Source organism: Sinohyriopsis cumingii, chromosome 16 (assembly GCF_028554795.1).
Source record: "Sinohyriopsis cumingii isolate HCF-2022 chromosome 16, ASM2855479v2, whole genome shotgun sequence".
Taxonomy (NCBI): Eukaryota; Metazoa; Mollusca; class Bivalvia; order Unionida; family Unionidae; genus Sinohyriopsis; species Sinohyriopsis cumingii.
In genome coordinates this window covers 11,550,235-11,571,452 of record NC_142976.1, presented here as the reverse complement: position 1 = coordinate 11,571,452, position 21,218 = coordinate 11,550,235, and the positions used below count along the sequence as shown (strand labels likewise).

Below are 21,218 nucleotides of genomic sequence, written 5' to 3'. Positions count from 1 at the left end.
TCCCCCACACGGTTTTCGATCCGCAACGTTCAGTAAATGTCATGAGAGAGATAGTAAGAAATGAAAGAGCATCAATCCAACATTCTTCTAGCTAAACAAAAGACAAAGGCATTTTTTTCAAAACACAACATTTTTTATTCAAAAATCACTTAACACTAAACAACAACATTTTTAACAATAATCCAACACTATAACATCAAACATTTTCTTCTTCAATCACTAACTACTTTGAACAGGGCTGACAACGTTGTGAATGAAATTGTGATTTCCACTGTTGGAAATCATTAGGCCATTGATGGACACTACGTTTCCTAGCTTGAGACAAAAGATAAGCATAATGGTCACAAAACCATCGATTTACTTTCACATCGTTTCTAGCAGAAGAACGAGGATCGAAATGAGTCACTAAATGTTCTAAGGAATAGCCCAGGCTGCGATGATGCAGAAAATACACACAGTACTGTCCACACACCAAGGAATCTGTGCCTTGTAATTTCACGTTATTGAATCGGGTGGTTTGAGCATTTCTTCTCATAAAGTCGATGATATCGTCTTCCAAAGGGGGCAATCCGTACGAATCGAAATATTCCACACATCCTTCTTGAGGAAAGTAGACGGCTACCCAGTGGGTTCCTGGGAGATGACTGTCGTCCGTGTTGATCACGTAAGCTTGATGGTCTTTAGGTTTGCGATGAGGGAGTTCATCTTTAGCACAGACGACAGGATTCCAAGAAGCTGTATACGAACTGTGGTTCAAAAGGTAATAAAGTTCCCAGGTATCCATTGTTTTCTGTGTTGTTTTTTTCTTCTTCTTCTTCACAGGTAATAATAAGTCGTCAATTCGATTCTGACTTTTTGCTTGAAAATGTCTGACGAATAAACGGTTATTCGTTCTGTTTCTTCACTCTGATTCAGGAGAGCTTCGATACGATGGATCTCTTGAGTGGTTAATGGTGGACAAGAATGTGCACGCAAGTCTTTATACCACTGATGCAACACGTCTTTGTTCGAGATGAGACTCCAAGCTTCGTCCAGATACTCGTCCAATTTTTCTTCTTGACTTAACATCAGGCATTTATCGTGTTGAATTTGACTGGGATGATCGTTTTGACATCCATAGCAATTTTTCTTGATCAATTCCGTCATTTTGTCGACCAAGTGTTTGGCAAAACAGGAGACTAAATGGGCTTCTTGTTCTGGCCATCTCGACTTCATCATGAGTACTTCTTCTTCTTTTTCCAGGGTCTCCTCACATTCCATGTCCAAAGTTTCTCCACTAGGTAAAGAGGGATAACAGTCTTCCATGGTTTCTAGTAATCTAGAATGACTTCTCTCAAACTGTTGATTTCTATGGTGTTATCGAATTCTGCATACAGGATGACGTTCAACGTTGGATTATCTTCAGCACCGAGGGCTTTGATTGCAAACTGAATTTCCACACGAATCTGGCCGGATTTTATAGGGTGGAAATGTCCCTCGTCGCTGCCTTGGTCTGGAGTGAAATCGAAAGCCCACAAAGCGTAGCCTTTTGCATAATCTTCGTACGTAATGCCGTGACTGGTGTTGGTTCCTAACTGTCCGGTGGCTTCGTACAGGGACAAGTACGATCTCAAGTAATTCTTCTTGGTAAAGTCAGGTTCGAAAGGTCGGGTACACAAGGTCTTGCCATCGCGACTGACTTCAATCTTAGACACGTCAAAGTGTTTAAAGTAGAAAGGATTTTTAGTGATAGTTCCGTTGAAGGCTTCATTCTCGACGATACCAATGATTAAACGTTTGGGTAGCTGTCCTTGGAACAAATGATCTTCGATCATGGATCGCTGTCCCTTGGGAATGGTGAACGTTTTCACTTCCACGCGTCGTATGGGATACTTGGCGGTCGTTCTGCTCAACGTCTGACTGATGTCGTTACCTACTTTAGGTAGCACTTCCACACGTCGCACGTAGAGTCTGGCTTCTTGGATTTTGGTTTTGTACTCGTCATCATTAGCCAATAAATGGAAAGCGGTACTGCTCCGATTCAGTCTCAGGCGAACATTCACCCCGTTCAGCAAATATTTCTCTTGCAACCACATGTCCAAATGTAAACGGTCCATCAGTTCTAAACTTTTGTTGACTCCTTTGATTCTGTCTCTTCGTTCTACAAATCCCGCATTGTGTTCTTTGGCTGTATCAATTTCAAATAATTCAAACTGATCTTCATCGTCAGCTTCCCATACCACACAGGCATTGAGATGAGTGTTCTTGGCATCTATTCCGTACGTCAAGAGATTTTCCAGGTAAGCCCGATAAGGGTAAGTATCCATGCTGCTGCTGACCAGTTTGTTATTCAAGTACAAGTCCACTCCACTGAACAAGGAATGCATGAAATTGTTGACGGGGGCTACTGCTTCAGTGTCTATATCACCTCCTGTCTTATCTACAACTTTGACTTTCAGGTACAAGTAACTGCTATTCAGATCGATGTAATCTTCGGGCTGTCCTTTGATTTCAAACTCGATGGGAGCGGAATCGGTCAATGAGGAGACGGGGTGAAATTCCACCCATTGGGATTCTTGCATCGTCATCATGGTGGGGGGCATGGCAAACAGATCCAGTTCCGTCTTGGAACAAGCGCAAGACTCTCGGTGCATCATTTTTTTGTTCTGTGTCTCAATAATCGAAAACGTCTAAGTCTCGAACGGTTCTTCTTTTCTTGGCCTTTCTCGCTTGAAGTCTGGTGAAAGGGTGTTTTCTTCGTCGTCGTCTCTTTCTACCTTGTCCTTGCTGAATGCCTGATTCGGTAGCGTGCAGGGCATTTATAGGTGTGTCTCGTCGGCCTAAAATGTCTTTACCCGTTTGCAGCAAGACATTTTTGCCTGCCCTCATGAAGGCTTCTTTAGGGTTTTGTTTGTCGATGATGACATTTTGGAGAAATTCTTTGCCTTGCGTCAGTGCCGCATCTTTCAAGGCGTGCAATCCGCGTGTCACCATCGGTTTCAACACCGGGGCCACCGAACGAAAGGCTGATTTTAACATGTCTCCTAAACCGTGTCCTCGCTGTCGTGCAACCCCTCGGTACACTGGATACATGACTTACTTACGAGTCGTGAGAAAACCGTTTTCGAAAATGGAGTTTCACCGTGACTTTTCCTTTGGTGAATGGAATATTTTGTCCCAAATCTCCTTTTATAGTAATGTTGACCGTGTCCAAATACGACTTGCTGACCGGCAAATAGTGAGGATGGACAAATTCGCGGTGGACGTGGTAAGTGTTTCCACCTTCCTCGTCAGCGTTTGCGGCAGAATCCACTTTGAAAGGAATGACACGCAGTAACGGCACGGAGGTGTGTCCCACCACGTTGTACTCCACCACATCGGAGTACACAAACATCAAATTCAGTCCTTGGTTCAGTTCTACCGGGGTACGAAAATACTTGGCAAAGGTCTCGTTGTCGGCAATGATTGGTAATTCGGGTTTTTGTTCTACTTTCTTCCTCAGCTCCATGTCTCCGCCCAACATGTCAAACAATTCAGAACAAAATAAGAAAGACATCATTTTACGCCCCTCAGGAAATTTTATCAGGAAGCGACGAGCTGTTTTGTGGTACTCCAGGGTGACGATACCTTTATTGGCACTTTCCAAAGCTTTCAGAAACACGCCATTAAACCTGGTGGCTATGGTGCTGACCAAATGTTGACCACTAAAATAATAGCCTGGGGGAATGAACAAGTGATAGGTGGTGTACTTTTGTGTACGGGTTTTCTTGTCATATTTGCTATGGTCATCCATCCACTTTTGCACTTGCTCGTCATAAACTTCCACATCAAATTTATTTTGATTGGGAAGGACATTGAGGACTTGGGTCGGGTGAATCATTTCTACTAAAGCCACTTCCCAATGGGCTTCGTGATCTAAGGGGATGGCTTGAGGTAATTTAGCCGTGTAACAGCACAACGTGTTGTGGGGAAACACCTCCATGGAACTGTCACTGGGTAAGGTTAAGTAAAATTGGTTTTCGTGACTCATAATTCCAGAGTTCTGTGGCTGTCCGAGGGGATATTACTGGATGTCAGAGGCGTGTCTCCGCCCAAAATGGGGTTCTGGTTGTTGTTGGAGTGGTGACTGGCACTGGCACTGGACACAACGTTTCCGTTCGAGGAGAATTTCAGGGAGGGATTGGGAAGCAGGTAACCGATGCAACTGCTCAATAAAATGGTCCACAATTGTTTGTCTCCTTGTTGCAAACTCAAATTGGCGATGGCTGCCCCGATGACACAATACACCACGAAGATTTGGCAGAAAAAGACGATTTGCGTTTTAGGCACACGTTCTCCACACCACACCCACAAGGGTTGTTTTTGTAAATCTTGCACAGAAGAACTAGGGGAAGAAGGACTGGTCGACGTAGCTGCGTCTGATGTGTGAAAGGGCATGATGGTCACTTCTTCTTTTTATAGTCGATGACTTGCGAAGCGTCGATCCAAGAATCGAAACTGGGTGGATATCCTTTCCAACGTACTTTGACTTCTTTGACACGTCGTTTGCCCACTTTACGGGTTCTGCGTTCGAGAATGCTTTCGATGTCGTACACGTCGTCTTCTTTTTTGGTGACACGTTGTAACTCGGGCAAATAAAACGTTCCTTTGAGTACTTCTCCGTTCATGTCTTCCAATTTATAGACGGCAGGATGACGGCCATGCACTCGTCCAGTGACGCGAAACAATTCGGTCGTCCAGTTAGGTAAGTAACCTTTGTCGAAAGTGCGTTTGGTTTTGCCAATGCGCACCCAATCTCCTACGGTCAACTCTCCACTTTTCTTGGGGACAGCCCTCGTCGGGGACGTACCGAACAGGCGCTCAAACACCAGCACTTCGTTGTCGGGAGTCACGTCTTGCGGGGCACGTCCGATGCTTCGATGGTAAGATTGGTTGTACGCTTGCACCAGGTGCGGTAAGATGTCGATGTACTTCAGAGTGTGGTGATGCGTAAAATATTTCCACATGCGTTCTTTCAAAGTGCGTTGAAAACGTTCCACGATGCTGGCTTTGGTTTCGGGATTCTCGGTGGTAAAAAAATGAATGTCACGTTTCTTTAATTCTTTTTGGAAAGCTTGGTTCAGAAATTCGGTACCTTTGTCCGTTTGCCATCGAAGAGGGTGACGACCGCTTTGTTTCAACACCCGTTGCAGGGCTCGCACTAACTCGCTGCTCGATTTGGAAGTCAAGGGCACGACCCAAGCAAATTTGGAAAAGACGTCGATGACACAAAACAAATATTTGTAGCCACGATTGTAGCTGGCTAAATGAGAGACATCGGCTAAATCGGCTTGCCATTGATGATCGATGCCTTCCACTCGGGTGCGACTTCTGGCAAACTTGCGTCGAATGGGTTTGTGTAAAGTGTAGGTAGCTTGTTCTTGTAACCATCGTTGCACTTGAGGTAAACGGAGACTTTTCAGTCGAGTTTTGGCAGCACGATACAATTTTTGAACTCCTGCGTAACCTGCAGGATGGGAGGGATCGTAGTAAATGCTGGCTAAGACTTTTTCCATTTTTTATTTTGTGTTGGCGTGTTAATAAGTCACCCACTCTTCGGTGATGCTACTTTGGGTGGGTCGAAAGGGTGGTTTGGAAACGGATTTACGTGTCCGATGGGCTACGGGAGTAGAAGTCGAAGGTAGTGGTGGTGGTGGTGGTGGCAATGGAATGGCTTTGGTTTTCTTTTCTTTTTTCGCTTCTGGTTTCCCTTCTTTCTTTTTCACTTCTGTCGAAGGAGGTGTGGACATCATCTTTTTAACCCAAGCTTTCATTTCTTCTCGTTGGGGTGTGGGGGACGGGGTCAACAAGGATGCTGCAATCTTACTCGAAATGGGAGCTGCTGACGGTGTTTGAAACACTTCGCGCATCTCTTCTTCCTCAGGTCTTTGATGGGTAGCATCTCTGGTGACCCTTGGGGATGGTAGTGGTGGTAATGATGATGATGGTGCTGGACTTTTCATCAAGGTCTTAAAATCTTTTAGAGTGGGTAAAGCTGTTTCGTCTAAAGCTTTCTGGTGAAAGAGTTGCAGTCGTTGCAAGAGTTGACCGTACTTTTGCGATTTTTCTGTTTCGGACAAATCTTGGCGATCCATCAAGGATTGCAATTCGTGTTGTAACTGGGACATCTCGCTCAAATGGGGATTGGGAGGTAAATGCGGGGTGCGTTGTTCTTGCCACCGATGGTATTCCATCCATCGTTTGTAAGGCACTAAAGCTAGTTTTCGTCCTTCCATGGGGTTGTCAGGGGTCGATTCTGAGATCTTGGGACTTTCGAAGGCCTTTTTATCTTGCTCCCATCAGTCCTCCCAACATGGTTCCCAAGACTCCTTTCAGTATGGGGCCTAACAAGAGAGGCAAAATACCTCCACGTTGGACCAACATCTTCTTTTTTTGACGAATGGGAATTTTCTTTTGAACCATTTGGCGAAGAACGTGACGATGTTTGCCTAAGCATTGTTTCTGGTGTTTGGACAAAGGGATCGTGCCTTTCAAAACGTTCAAACAACATTCGCACACGGTATCGATGACCTCTTTGGAGGCCGTTTGAATGAGTTTTTTTCGTAGGGGTGAAGAAGCTTTGGACAGGACAGATAACAGGTCCCCATGTTTGGCTAAACGTGGTGGCAGTCCTTTCCTTTTCTTTCCTTGGGGTTTTCTGGAGGGTGACATCTTTGAGTCTTTAGGAGCACCAAAAGAACACTGATACCCTACTTGGTCACAGGCCTTTTTTATACTGGAACGCGTCGCCACTGATTGTCTTTACGTTTTATCAGTTTGAGGACAGGCATGACACGTCGTGCAGGGGTACGCAACGGACTAAATCGAGCCAGTTCTTGCTTGGACAAATCCAGTAAACTTTGTAACATGCCCGATCTTTCTTGGACTTTGATTTTGGGAGAAGGTACTTTGTGAGCAGCAGCCACTGCCACTAAATTGGAGGGTCCTGCCACTGGGGAAGTTCTTTTGGGGGTCATCAACGGAGATGTTCTTGGTGTGATCAACGTCTCCAAGTACTCTTCAGTTCTGGGTGACATTAACGGAGAAGTGGATGAACGTGAGGATGCCGGAGACACAGTCACTGCTGTGGCAGGTCGTGGTTTGCGAGTGTAAGGTTGCGTCCTGGCCGCAGTGCCTCTCTTGCGACTAGTTTTCTTCTGTGGACTTTTCTTTTTCTGGGGACTTTTTCTCTGTTTCTTTTTCTGGGGGCTTCTTTTCTTTTTTCGGGGTGGTGTCTGGTAAGAGGAGGGTCCCGCCACTGGAGAAGTTCTTCTCTTTGGGGACCTGGTCTTTTTCTTCTTGGGGCTTCGTTGGATTTTTGTCTTGGGGATAACTTTGGGGGCATTAGGATCCCATCTTAAGAGTGAGCGAATGATGACCCCTCCTAGAGTACCGCTCCCTCCAGGTTTCAAAATGATTTGTTTTTTGGTTTGAGTGTCGATGCGGGGATCGGCCAGTTGGACCAAAGCGACTTTGTTTCGATCGAAAAAGCGTTGGGTTTGATGAGGAATCTGAATGATTCCTTGGAGTAATTGACGTGCCGTCACCGTAAACCATCGTAAGACTTCTTTGAGACTAGCTTCTAAGACACGGGCTCGTGTTTGTGGATCTTTTTCTCGACTGATGCCATACAAGGCACGAATCAATTTGACAGGAAGATGCGACTGAAGGGACGTCATGTTCGCACTGAGTGTGAGACAGACGAAAAAGGGTCTGAGGTTTTTATAGATTTTTTGATGGGGAGTGAAATGAAGTCGAGGACGGAGACGTGTACAGGACAGGCCCTCCGTCTTGGCACCAGTGGTGAAACAAGTGGGTACGAAATCGCAAATCCTCAGGAGTGGTAGGTTTCAAATCGACGAGCAAATAGGCGTGTGGTGTTTGAGTGGCATCGTCGTACGCCTGAGTCAGCCAAGGCGTTCCTAACTGTTTGGCTAAGACTTGCACTTGCGATTTATCTCGAGGGCTTTTAAACAAGACCACGTAATGCGCATTGAGACTGATGGTGCGATGGGCTTTACTTTGTTGAAACAAATTTTGGGTGATGTAAATGACACTGGCATTACGGTGATGCCCTTTGCGCGTGAACCACAATTTAATTTCTTCTTCGTCTTCTCCTAACATGTCGTCGAAAATGACCAAATGGGTTTGAGGGGAGTCAGAGACGATGCCGTCGTCTTCTTTAGGAATGCCTTCCACAAACACGATGGAATCGCCTTGACTTTCTCGCAAGAGGCTGTACGCCGATTGCCACTCTTTGTAACACCACACGATCCGTTGAGGGGGCCGATCGATCAAATGATGTTTATGTTCGATCAAACGTTTGACGAATTCGGTTTTGCCAGAACCGCTAGGTCCAGCAATGAGCATGTTAAAGGGATGGCGAAGATACAAAGCCTCCCAACTGGCACGATCTAAGTGTTCGTCGATAACTTTGACAGTAGAGGAAGAGGGAGCAGAGACAGCAGAGGTAGCCATGGTGTGAGAAATGTCACTTGTGACACGAAAAACAAACAAGACAAGAGTTTATATACTTTTTTCAGAACACGTTTATTGAATGTTTCAAATATGAACACGAAAGACAAAAATACATACAACCCAAATAGTGATGTACAGGAATATAAAACACATCAAAGCGATCAAAGTGGAATATAAACAAGTGTCTGTACAACATGTTTTGGTTAACCAAGATGTCCTAGGGACAGTGTGTAATGTTCTTACAGTCTCTACATGAGGTATTGTCACACAAGTGTCCTCCCGGAATGACCTTTCAGGAATGTCCATGACAGTCCTGTCCTGAAGCGAGTGGTTGTTCTCGGTGACGGGTTCTTCTGCCACCGTCACTAACACAGGTTGAAAAGTAACTTTTTTCCTTGAACAACTCTTGTGCATACTGGGCCACTTCTTGGGTCCAAGCCTCAAAACCCCCCTTTTTCCAGTCACGAACATCTGTCCAATGAGGGTGTAAGTCACAAGCTACACACACATCGTCATACACGTCTTGGGTAGCTAAAAGTTGACGAATCTTTTTTTCCTGTTGAGGTCGAGAAGTATCCAGATGAAACCGCAAGGCTTTGAGCAAAAGGAGTTTTTCGTGACCATTTAAGGCCATGGAGGTGGTAAGTACTGATCGTAAAGAGTCCACAAAGAATCGGCTGGTAAACGAAATCCCAAAAAACAAGTCACTAAGACACACACCACTTGTCGTCCCAAATTGAATGGATACAGTTCTTGTAATAATCGATGGTAATGATCCACGGTTTGAATATGGTCATTGAGTTCCTTCCACGGAATCTGTTGGATGACATGTGACATAAGTCGTGGCATGGCAGCCTGTTTTTATAGTCTCTTTGTTTCGGAAACAATACACGTACTTTCTAGCCAGAGATCTTCGTTCTCCAGTAGGGAATCTAAATCTTGCATACTGTAACCGAAACTTCAGAGTTCGTTTAGAAGTTTCCTCTTCCTCTAAGTAGATTCCACGTAAAATATGTTGATAATCCTTTAACTTGTCTTCCTCAATGTATTGCTGTAGGTGAATCTCGAAGTAACCAAAATAATGAACATTTCGATCATTCACTAACTCAAAGTGTTGAACAAGGTCTGACCACTGAAACAATTTCTGACGAATCAGTTCTCTTATACCATTCAGGTACCAGTGGTTAAAGATCTGGTGACGTAACCGATGCAATTGTTCTTTACGTTTGACTTGTATTTTCACCAGCTCTCGGTAAATGCGTTCTCTCAACTCCACAGGCAAAGCACGAATGTTCTCTAGCAAAGTATCCATGAATAGGTCATACTAAATCCTCTTTGGTCTGACACAATAAATGTACTCTTTGCACAAACATGGTTTCACTTCAGTGTCGAATTTAAATCGTTGAGTCACTAATCTACACATTACAATTCGTTCAGAAGTTTCCTCTTTCACTAAGTTGACATTGCGTTCAAGATGTTGGTAATTCGTTAACTCTTCCTCTGGAATTTGATGCAGTACGTTTACAATGATGTAGGTAGAATCGTCCATAACAAACCAATCCTTTTGAAAACTAGAGGATCGTTGATCAATGTCTGTCCGATGGAACACTTTCAATTGAATCAGTCCTTGTATAGCCTTCAGGTACCAGTGGTTCAAACACCGGTGACGTATCGGATGCAATTGTTCTTTACGTTTCACTTGTATTTTGACCAGCTCTCGGTAAATGCGTTCTCTCAACTCCACAGGCAAAGCACGAATGTTCTCTTGTAAAGTATCCATGAACAGATTATTATGGTAAGAAGTTACTTCAATGTCTCGGTCCCACTAAGGGTAAGTAATGACAATTCGGTGACCATCGAGCATGTTCTACGTAGGCCGAATCTTGCGGTTCCCAGTGGTGAAGTGTCACATCGCAACTGAAGCACCTGACTTTATCTCCTTCGCCCAAGTAGAAAAATCCGGCTCTGGCTAATTCTTCGGGGGTCGGTCCTCCCAGATACTTTGGCCATTTTCCTTTGAACGATTGAAGACGATTTTCAAAGTCGCAGTATTCCGACAAACGCACAGGAAACGAATATTCGTTTTTCACAGGTTCGTTTCGATGAGGGTTGAGTGACATGGGTAGGAGTTTGCTCAAGGCTGGATGACATCCGTAGGGGGGTAGACGTGAAGGTGAACATTCCCCTTTAAAACGAAACCCAGTAAAATGTCCAAGAGGACAAGCGGCATCACTTTCGCATCCGACAGGTTTGACACGCACAGCATCACTTTCCATGATAGGGGTAGGGGCACTAAAGTTCCCATGATGCTTTACGGCATCGCTCAGGTCACAACGTACAGCATCGTATCCATCGCAAGGCTCACAATCGCACTCGTCTGCAAACTCCGTTACGCAATTACAATGGTAACCACATGGACAATCGCAGTTTCCTTCCGGACATTTTCCGTCGCAATGCATGGGTCTTATCCATCCAATATTAGTCACACTAGAGGAAGATACAACTTTTTTACAATCCCCAAACTGGAACGATGCCTCTTTCAAAGTATTCATCTTGTTCGCTCGGTCTTGGTAGTCCCAATGAACTATCGATCTTGCCTAGGGTTCCTTTTTATATACAGACCAATACCGACGTGACCGTACGGTAAGGTAAAGTGATTGGGAAGTCGCACTCGCTTCTGGTATACAATTTGATAGACTTTTTCCAAGGGTCGACTGACGATGTGGTGAGTGGGTAAACGTACAATCTTGTTCGGTTGGTGAGTGGTCACTTTAAAGTTTCCATCCTCTCCCGATTGCAAGGCTTCTTTCAATACCCCAAAGTTGACCACTCGACTGGTACGATAATTCAGAGTCAGTCCTTTCACTTTGCACGTCGTGTGCACTTCTCCTTGTTTGTCCCGGTATTCGTAGCCGTAATTTTTGGGACCGCCACTGACGAAACTTAGAATCTTGTCGTCGGGATGCTCGTCTGTCCAGGCTCCTAAACGGTCTCCTTCGATGTCAGGGTGATGTTGAATCGGGTGATGGATGTAAATGCAACTGTCCGTGTCAAAGTACAGGACGCGTTCCCCTAACAGTTCTAAAGCTTCGTACAATTTTAAGCGAGCATGGGCTGTCACGTAAGCCGCAATGATGACATTTCCAAAAGGGTCGTCTTGTACAAAGTCCAGATCTTCTTCGTAATTGACCAAGATCAAATTCTCTCGAACGACGTCCACGTGTTTCATGTATTTGGTTTTGTCGTGAATCATCTGGAAGTAGCGGGAAGGTTCTGTCAAATATTCCGTCTTGGGTAAACACGGTCGTTGTGCCATTTTACCCCACAAGCAATTTAACATCACTTTGGCAAACGATCGCCTGCCTTCGTTTTTCTCGATGTGGTCTAAAGTGATGCCTTCTTGTTCGTAGTATTTCTCTTTGAATTGTATTTGGTCTTCGGGAGTGTGACACCAGGAAGGATAGCCGCTGGCTTCTTGCTTCAGTTTCAAAAAGGCATCCACGTAGTCGGCGAAAATGCCTTTCTGCGTGGGGTCACCCTTGCGGTACTGTTGTGTCTTGGGAAAGTGGCAAATTTCGTACACTTCTAACAGTTGGTATCCCATGTCCAGAGCTTTGAACAATTCCACGCTGACCCAGGTTCCCGTCAAGGACCGTTCTTCCTGGCTGTGATGGCAAGGTTGGTCCTGGTTGCACGTTTCGGCACAAGTACGGCACAAGGGAAACATCAGTTTGCCTTGACAATGGTGAGGTAAGACGGGATGGTAGAGGTTCGTGGGAGGCAAAACTTTGCACTTGATCAAGCCTTCGTATTGTCGAAGGTTGACCAGGTCGATGTGTTCCGTCAGCAATTGCGGGTGCCCTACAGGAAAGCGACAATATTTGCACACGTAGGGATACAGCGAACACACGTCCAAGTATTTGATTTCTTCTCCTTTCTCTTCGTCGGCTTGGTACAGCAAACAGGTGGCATTGGTCCTTCCTCCGTACAAACTATCCCTCGGGTTCAGCGGGTCCATGAACTGGTAACTTTCCACGAGGCGTTTAAACTCGGGATCGGTTTTCATACGGTGTTCGTACTCGTGTTCCCACATTTCCACCACTTGGTATCCTTGCTGTTCTAACTTTAGGCGTCGCTGACAAGTGTCCTGGTACAAGTCTTCCATGGTTCGTTGCAAAAACTGATTTTTAGTGCCACGGTCAGGGTAACAAACAGGACATCCGTGAAATAAGCAACCGTTAAACTCGTACACGATCTTGGGGTTTTCTAAGTCCCAGCCATCGACCGAATACGTTCCGATGGTCTTTTCGCCCCCTCCGTTGCGGGCATGCTGAATCCACTTGTCTTCCTTGTCGCACAAGTAATGTAACCAACGTAGGGCTTTGACCGAGTATTGACGTTTGACAAAGTGGGTCGTTTGAGGGCTGATGACAGCCACGGTGTTTTCAGGCATGAATCGTTGTCGATACACTAGGCAACACGCTTTGGCAATGGTGCAAGCTTCTTTCAAAGGATCCACCCCTCCGTGTTCCATGAACAGTTCTCGAAATTTTCCACAGCAACGCCGTAAAATGTCCACGTCGGAACGACAATACTTTAGCATTTCTTCCTGAAAGTCGAAAGGGTCCGAGGCGTGAATCTGGTACCAAGCGTAGAAAGCTTCTCGTTGTTCGGTACGCATGTTGTCGGGGTCGTAATAGTGAGCCTCAGGTAAATGGGGTAGAACGGCGTGTTGATTGGCTTCCGTATTGAAAAAGTGTGGAAAGTACCCTTTAGCCATTTCTGTCATTCCAAACGTTTTAGGCATTCGACTCAAAGGCATGGCCAAATAGCTCATCGAATCTTTAAACTGTACTTGTCCCACTTGCATGAAAATGATTTTGGCTCCGTTCAAAGTCACTTTAGGACGCTCGGTGCCTTGTTCCGTATAGTACCTCAAAAGAAACTGTCCATCGTATCCGGAGAAATTGTGAGCCATCACCGTGGCATGACGATGACAATCTCCGTAACGTTCGATGTCCTCTTGGCTCCACGTCTTGTCGACGGGGTCTAAGACCCATTGGGCAAAATCGGCTAACGTGTTGGGTCCCCGAAAGATTTTTTCACGCCCTCCGGGTATCTTGCTGCAGTGAGGGCAATGACTGAAGATAGGTTCTTGAATGCACTTCTCGCACGCTCGATGAGCCACGCAGAAATTAGGAATGTGAATGCCAGTCTCTTGCATGCATTCGAAATCGAAAAAGATGAAATTGCCTTTCTTCTTGTGACCGTCCTCTTTCTCTGGTGGGGGTTGGTATTTTTGCACGTAACATTGGTGTTCCAAGTCCACGATGTGGTGACAAATGTGACATTTTTTCTTTCCTGAACATACGTGTGCCTTGGTATTATTGGTACGTATGACTTGTTCACACGTAGAGCACAATCTCAGCAGTTGACAAGCACATTTCTGCTGTGAACCTTGCGTTTTCAGATGTTGTTGGTAACAGGTAGGGCTGACAAACGTGCGCAGACAAGTGGAACAAGGCACTGGTTCTTCGCTCAGACAGGGTGAAGAGGCCAAACATCCTGTGCATTTCGATCCACAATGCTTGTGTTGCTCTCGATTGTTATAACCATGGTCACATTTCTCACAGTAATAACTGTATTTCAGGAATCCAGTGATACTGGTAATGGTATCGAAATGGTCATCGTGATGATAAACATGAATGTATTTTCCGTCCTTAAAATCTTGCCCTCGAAACAACAGAGGTCCGCGCACTTCTTGAGGGTGCACTTTCAAGGTGTATCGTGGAGCTAGGGCATCTTGCAATTTTTGCATCTCAGGAATGCCACAGGGTGTGTCTTTGGGCAGGCCAGCTTGTTGTAACAGGAGTTCTGCTTCGTTTCGTTGTTTGGCTCGGTCGGAACGTTGAATAGTGTCCCAGGTTCTTTTCCATTCTACCGTGTCGTTCTTGTTGGCATAGGTTCGTCCCACCACGATGGCACGGGCTAAACATATCTGGTCATGAGGGTTGTTAATTCGGACGAGACTCGTTTTGGTGTTGCGAAGGTCGTCCACCAATAACATCTTTTTGCGTCCTGTCCCTTGAGGAGGAGAGACGTGGGTCATGTCCAGTGTGGCTTTACCATCGGTGATGTCAAACTGATCATTAGATTGTTGTACGTGTTGAATCTTGTCCATGACTTTGGAAGCAGTCAATTCTGCAGGGGTGCTAAACTCGATCCAAACAGGGGATTTCAAACCGTCGTGTTGTATGGAAAGTCTCAAGCGATCGTCTTCTTTGGGTTGACATTGTCGCTTGAGTGCAGTGAGCAAAGAATCCCACACCTCGGTGATGAACACTTCTGCTTTCTCTAACGGCACTTCAGCCTTGAAATCTTTAAACTTCACCGTGTATTTGTAAGCCGTGGTTCTAAATTTTCTAGAGGAGCGCTTTTCAGTCTCTCGAATGGAATAGTACTTTTCAGGGTTGACTAAGGGTGGTGAACTTGGTTTAGAGGTTTCAAATTCTGGTTCACTCATGTCCTCTTCAAAATCACTGGCATGAATTTGTGCCAAGATTTCAGCCCTGGTACGAGGCGATAGATCACGTTTCTGCCTCTTACTTCTTTCTTCTTCTTTCTTCTCGAATGAATGGGATCGTTTCATCTTGAAAGCAAAAAGTCAAATGACTCAAGTTCAAACACCATAAACTACTTTATAGTCATAGCAGACCAGCGTATATAAAAGGGTGTGTGTCTTGTCCTTTCACTATTCATTTCACTCTCAAGCCGAGCACAACGATGGAAGAGACTAACCAGATGGAACGTTTCGTCAGAGCTTTGCGAGGGGTCATTAGAAAATTCTCTTCAGACCAGCCTACGGACTACTCTCCTTCCTTTAGAGATAAAAGTCAAGATACTTGCTATATCTGTCAGAAGAAAGGGCATTGGTCTTCAGAGTGTCCAGACCGTCAAAAACGAACAAAAACAGGGACTAAAAAAGACAAAAGTCAAGATACCTGTTATTATTGTCAAGAAAAAGGACATTGGTCTCCAGATTGCCCAAAAAAGAAACAAGAGGAGTCAGAAGAAAAGAGGGATTCTTCAGAAGAAGAGAGGGATTCTTCAGAGAAAGAAGAGGAAGAAAAAAGACAATTCTGTTTACAAGAGGCAAAGAAAGAGGAGAAGAAGAAAAGAAGAAGGGAAGAAAATGAGGAAAAGACGGTGAAGAAATTTAAAAAACAGAGAGAGTAAACAAGGAGAAAGAAGAAGTCAATGGACTTTTAATTAAAGTGATGTGTTGTGAATTGTGAATTGGATTATAAAAAATGGAGAAAAGAATAAATGAATGATATAAGGTAAGAGTCTTTGAGTTGTGATTTTAAAATAAGAACGTACACTCACGCACTCATACACAGACACGTACTATAAGGGTAAAATGGGTGGGGTTTTTTTGAGTTATTGGCAAATTGAAATTGTATTTCTTTTCGAGAAATGTGGGTGGCCCTGAAAAGGGCCTTTTTTCTTCATGGTGTAGGGGTGAGTTTAAGCAATCAACTTTAACTGCCTTATGCCTTTGCCACGGCCAAGGCCTACTTCTGGACTGCGTAATGTTGATGATGATTGGGTTGAAATCACTAAGGGTGGTACGGTAGGCTTAGTCACAGGGTTAACGTGTTTAGCTCGGGAAGGTCGTATTCTCTTCGGTCGTGATAAAGAAGTCTGATACATTTGTTTCAGACTTCTTAACTCCGCTAAAATGTCCAACAGTACCGTGGCCGTTTGATTTTCACCCTCTTGTTTCTTTGCTGCTACTTCTTCTTGCTGTTGCTGCTGTTGTTTTTTTTCTTACCTCTTCTTCTTGTTGCTGTTGCTGTAGGAGAAAAGCTTGTTCCGCTTCCTTTTGTCGTTGCATAAATTTCTCCAATTCTTCTTTCTGTCTCTGTCTAAAATTCTCCACTTGCGGTAATGAAGAAGGTAACGAAGGTTCCGGAACAAATTCTTGCGAGGAGAGAAAATCCACAAAATCCCAATTCACTTCTTCTGAAAGTAAGTCCGAGTTCCCTTGGGCAGTCTCCCCTGCTGGTGCACCCCAATGGATCGTTTTCTGAGTTTCCGTCATGTTGAATCACTGTCGCATAGATTGACTGAACACAAGCGCTAGCGAATCTATATTGACTACGTGACGTCACAGACTGCTCTCTTCGGATTGGATGCGGGCTGACTGAATTCTGTAACGCGTGTTCGGATTGGTGAATGAACTCAATCCGTTTCAATCCTTCCTGTCCCTATAAATAAGCGCCGTTCAATGCATTGATTCACCTGTTCTCGTCGCTTCAAGATGTGGACTACAGTTGAGTCATCCACCCTTGTGTCTTCCATGATGTTTCGGACAGACTTGCTCATGTATGTCCGATCGAAGTGGACCGTTGTCCACAGGACAAACACCAGCCTGTGGATACGTAGGATCTACGTCGAAAGACAAGGATGTCTGAAAAGAGTGCTGATGTACGGACCAACAGTAAGACGCAGCCTAAGGAGAAGAAGAAGACCAATGCGGTGCCATTTATGTTTATGAATACATTAACATAAACCCAAAGGCCCTTTTCAGGGCCAGCCATATTTCTCGAAAAGAGATAGTCTTTGAATTGCCTACCCTTTTTTTAAAAAAAAATCCCATGTTCAATTCCCCTTGTCCGTAGAGTGACCCACGATTTATTGCCATGTTAAATTCCCCTTGTCCGTAAAGTGGCCCACGATTTATTGCCATGTTAATTCCCCTTGTCCGTAGAGTGCCCCACGATTTTTCTCCATGTTAATTTTCCATTGTCCGTAGAGTGCCCCAAGGGGTCTTGTAATGCTAATTCCCATTGTCCGTAGAGTGCCCCCCTTCACTACTAGCAACGCTATTTTACTTGCAAATATTCGTACAAAAGCATCACTTTGCTCTTTCCAATAACACAAATTTAAATGTATTTTACTTGCAAATATTCGTACAAAAACATCACTTTGCTCTTTCCAATAACACAAATTTAAATGTATTTTGCAAACATAAACTAACGCCTTTCTTTGGAAACACTGTAGATAAAGAATGTATCTGATCAGGATAGCAATATAAATAGAATCCTTCACCATAAAATTTCTTTCATATGTTGACAATGGGTCTAAACAGATAAAACGGTTTGGATTCGAATATGGGAGGATCATTGGTAGGCCTCTGCTAAGCAGACTTGACTAAGTCTGTTAAACTATGGTTTTAAAGGTCCTTTATGTGATGTGATACCTGAAACAATCAAACGAATAAGGAATATAAACAAATTCATATTATGAAACCCTGCTAAAATAGGACATGATGAATAAATCAACTAAATTGTGGTTTAACAGCAACAGTTCTTTGAATTAAGCAATTTTAATGACATAGGAAACAGTTTCTGAATATGTGGATAGCATGCACTGCAGTCATACACTTAGATAATGGGCAAGAAGATGTGTTACGAGCCTGAACTTTTAAAATAAGTAACAAAAAAGAGTGAAAAGCAACAAGCTTTGTAAAATTCAACAAATAATTTATTTCCCTAGAATACACAGTGAAAAGGGGAAAAAAGAACTTACAGTATTGCGAATTAAATCCCAAAATAATCTAAGAATTACAGACACAAGTACTAGTAATTTAAAGTCCTGAATAAATTCAGTAAAAGTCCCGAAGAAATCCCAAAACTGAAGTCGATGACGTGTCTGTGGTAGCTATTGAAGTGTTTATGTGTCAACGGTCTTTTTATTGAATCCCAGAAATGTAATTCCAGGTTTGAATTCAATATAAGTTCCCGTGAATGTCTTCATCAAAGAATTTTATCAGAGCACTCTTTATTTCCGGAGAAAATAATCACTTGAATTCAATAATTTGAAAAAGCATAATTCAGCTCAAATGGTCACAAAATGTTACAACTTGAAAGTGCTAGATGTTAAAGCACGAATGACCAAGTCCTCACAATTACAAGATTGTATAGTTCTCTACTTGACCTCAGGTCACAATTAGCATTTTCTATTTTTAAAAAAATGAATTACCTAATGGAAAATAATCTACTAGAATGATCCTGATGTTTACAAAATCAAAACCATAACCTGTAAAATTCACTTAGAAAGTCCAAAACCCTGACCCAAATAAACATTTACTTATTATATTAATAAAGATCCTGATATTAAGCCCATAAATAGAGAGAGTAATTTATATATATATATATATATATATATATATATATATATATATATATATATATATATATATATATATATATATATATATATATATATAAGTTATTTACATAAAATGAAATTTAAGAAAAAGTCAATCAGGTCAGGCAGAAATGACTACATTTTGGACAAGTTCATGTCCAGCATACAGTGTTACGTTACAATAGCATGTAATGAACTAAAAAAAAATATTTAAACTAACAAACAAACAAACAATTAAGTTAAATATACATAACAACAGGGACAACACTCCTGTTTAGTTTCATGGAATTTTATATTTTCTTTTCATATTAAGCAGTAGTGCTCTTTTAAATCCGGCGTGAAAATTAATCACCCAGATGACGTCTCCATAGTTTCTCCGTGCTTAGAGGAGTGCGTATTGTGATAAATTTACGACAGAATTTATATGTTTTCATTCAGTCTATTAGAAATTCGAAAAAGAAAGAGTACGGTTTTGCATAAAATGAATTAAAGGTTAATTTGTCTTTTAACAAAAGTTAGATATATAGATTACATATAAACAAATATTTAAGCGGAAAAATGTATACACAGTGAAACAATTGTAAATTTAATACACATTTTTCTTAATTCAAAGTGTATTTCTGCAAAGTGACATATTCTATGCAATAGCTGCTATGTTAAACTCTAATTTAAAAAAAGTTTAATACATAAATACATATCTAGACATGCTATTACGTATTGTCAGCCATCTTTACTCCATGTGGACAGTTTTTGTATGTGCTATAACCTGGACATGAAATGTACTGTTTGAACCGCTTGACCCCACTACGAATAGTTTTAGCCAATGCTTGGTATGGATTGTGAAAATTATTTTGAATAAATCTATACCTAGAACCAAATACTTCATTTTAATATTTTTCTACTTTCTTTTCATAGGTTGCCACTCAAGTTTGTGGGAATCCAGTTCAAATTAAGCACATACAAAAGGGATCCCCAAACTTCTGGGAGAACGCGGACAATTTCTACGTTATTGATTGGGTCTAATGCCTATTTTCATTCACGATAAATGGTTCCTACTGTATCCAAGGACGTGCATCATGAATTAAAAGTTGTTAAGACTAATTATATACATTCATATTATTTTTTGTGTAGATCGTTCCGTTTTGAACACATTTGAAGCCAAGTACATGTCCTGTTTGTGCAAATCTACGTTAGTGGGAACAAAATATAGTCACTTTTCCAGCTGGATCAATAGTGATTGCATTATCATTCACAGTTCCTTAAGTTTCGATTACAGTTTTTGCATTTTATGATAGCTCCTATAGACTTGATAGAGCCTGATTCTGTCTGGCATCAATCATTATAAAATCCAAACAATTCCTTCCAATTCACGCTGTCTTGCCGCTGTGACCTTGGACTCAATCGTATTGGACTTCGTCATCGCATATATGGTCACAAAAATGTTAAAGCAGCCATGAAAGCTTGTAATAAAAATTCAGATGGCAGCTAGAAACAAGAGAGAGAGGAACAAAGTAATAACATTTTTTGACGACAGAACAGAAATAAAACTCCTATCAAACTGACGTACTCAGAGATTGTGATGCAATACTAAAAGGTCAAGGAGAATTGGACAGCATATTTTTCAAGGTAATGAACATGGCGAGAAAGATCCCGAAAGTCACTGACAATTTTATTTCACATAGCATATGACTCCATGTTTTGAAATGTCATCTATAACTCCCAAGAGCAACTGAAAGTAAACTCCTGTACACAAGTAGGATATAGATCTGCATGTAGCAAATGATGTATCACAGTTGCAGTCGTAGTGCCTTCAGACTAAGTACACACGTGTACTTGGAGTGTGATTTTCTGTCCAGTAAAAATGTGGAAAATAATTATGTCAGCGGTTTAATTGATACTTTTGATAGCTCAGTTACATTCTACGATATTTTACGTATTGTTCCCGTTCTTGCCTCCTATTCTATCTTAAAACAGTTACTTGCTATTAGATCTGAACGTAATGGCAATAAATACACAAGAATTCGATTTGTGTGCGTGCGCACCTGCGTCTGTGGTTGTGTGTGCGGTGGGTGTTGGGTTTTTTCATCGAGGTTTAACAATATGAGTCATTTCGCTACAGTGTGTGTAGTGTTACAATTTATAGTGATGTCTAGCATTGCGGCATCATGCCGCAGACATATGCCATCATGTCCCGCCCAGTCACATGATCCTGACATCAGGCCGACAAGTCGTAACATTAACCTCTTGAGCGCCAAGCGAGGCAATTGCTAGTACCATTTGTATAAATCTTTGGTATGATTTGGCCGGGATTCTAACCCGCCACCTCTCGCATCCAAGGCGGACGCACTAACCGCTTAAGCCACGGTAGCGGTCTTGAGAATTCAAGCAAGATCAGTTGAATTTAAAACTACATGACAGCTCTGTATAGATGATTTATTTATATTTAATAAGAAATGGGTAACTAGAGCTACTTCTATGCTAGACATGTTTAATCCCACACATGTTTT

The 21,218-nt window shown here is 42.8% G+C and overlaps 1 protein-coding gene across 1 annotated transcript in view; it reads left to right on the top strand.

Annotated features, from left to right (window-relative positions):
* Positions 1-20,736, top strand: part of LOC149779945 (uncharacterized) — a 74,646-nt gene extending 53,910 nt beyond the window's left edge. The window contains exon 12 of the mRNA XM_089936300.1: positions 19,627-20,736. Within this exon, the coding sequence (XP_089792426.1) occupies positions 19,627-19,734 (108 nt within the window). The 3' untranslated portion in view covers positions 19,735-20,736. The remainder of the gene's footprint in view (positions 1-19,626) is intronic.
* Positions 20,737-21,218: the final 482 nt, after the last annotated feature.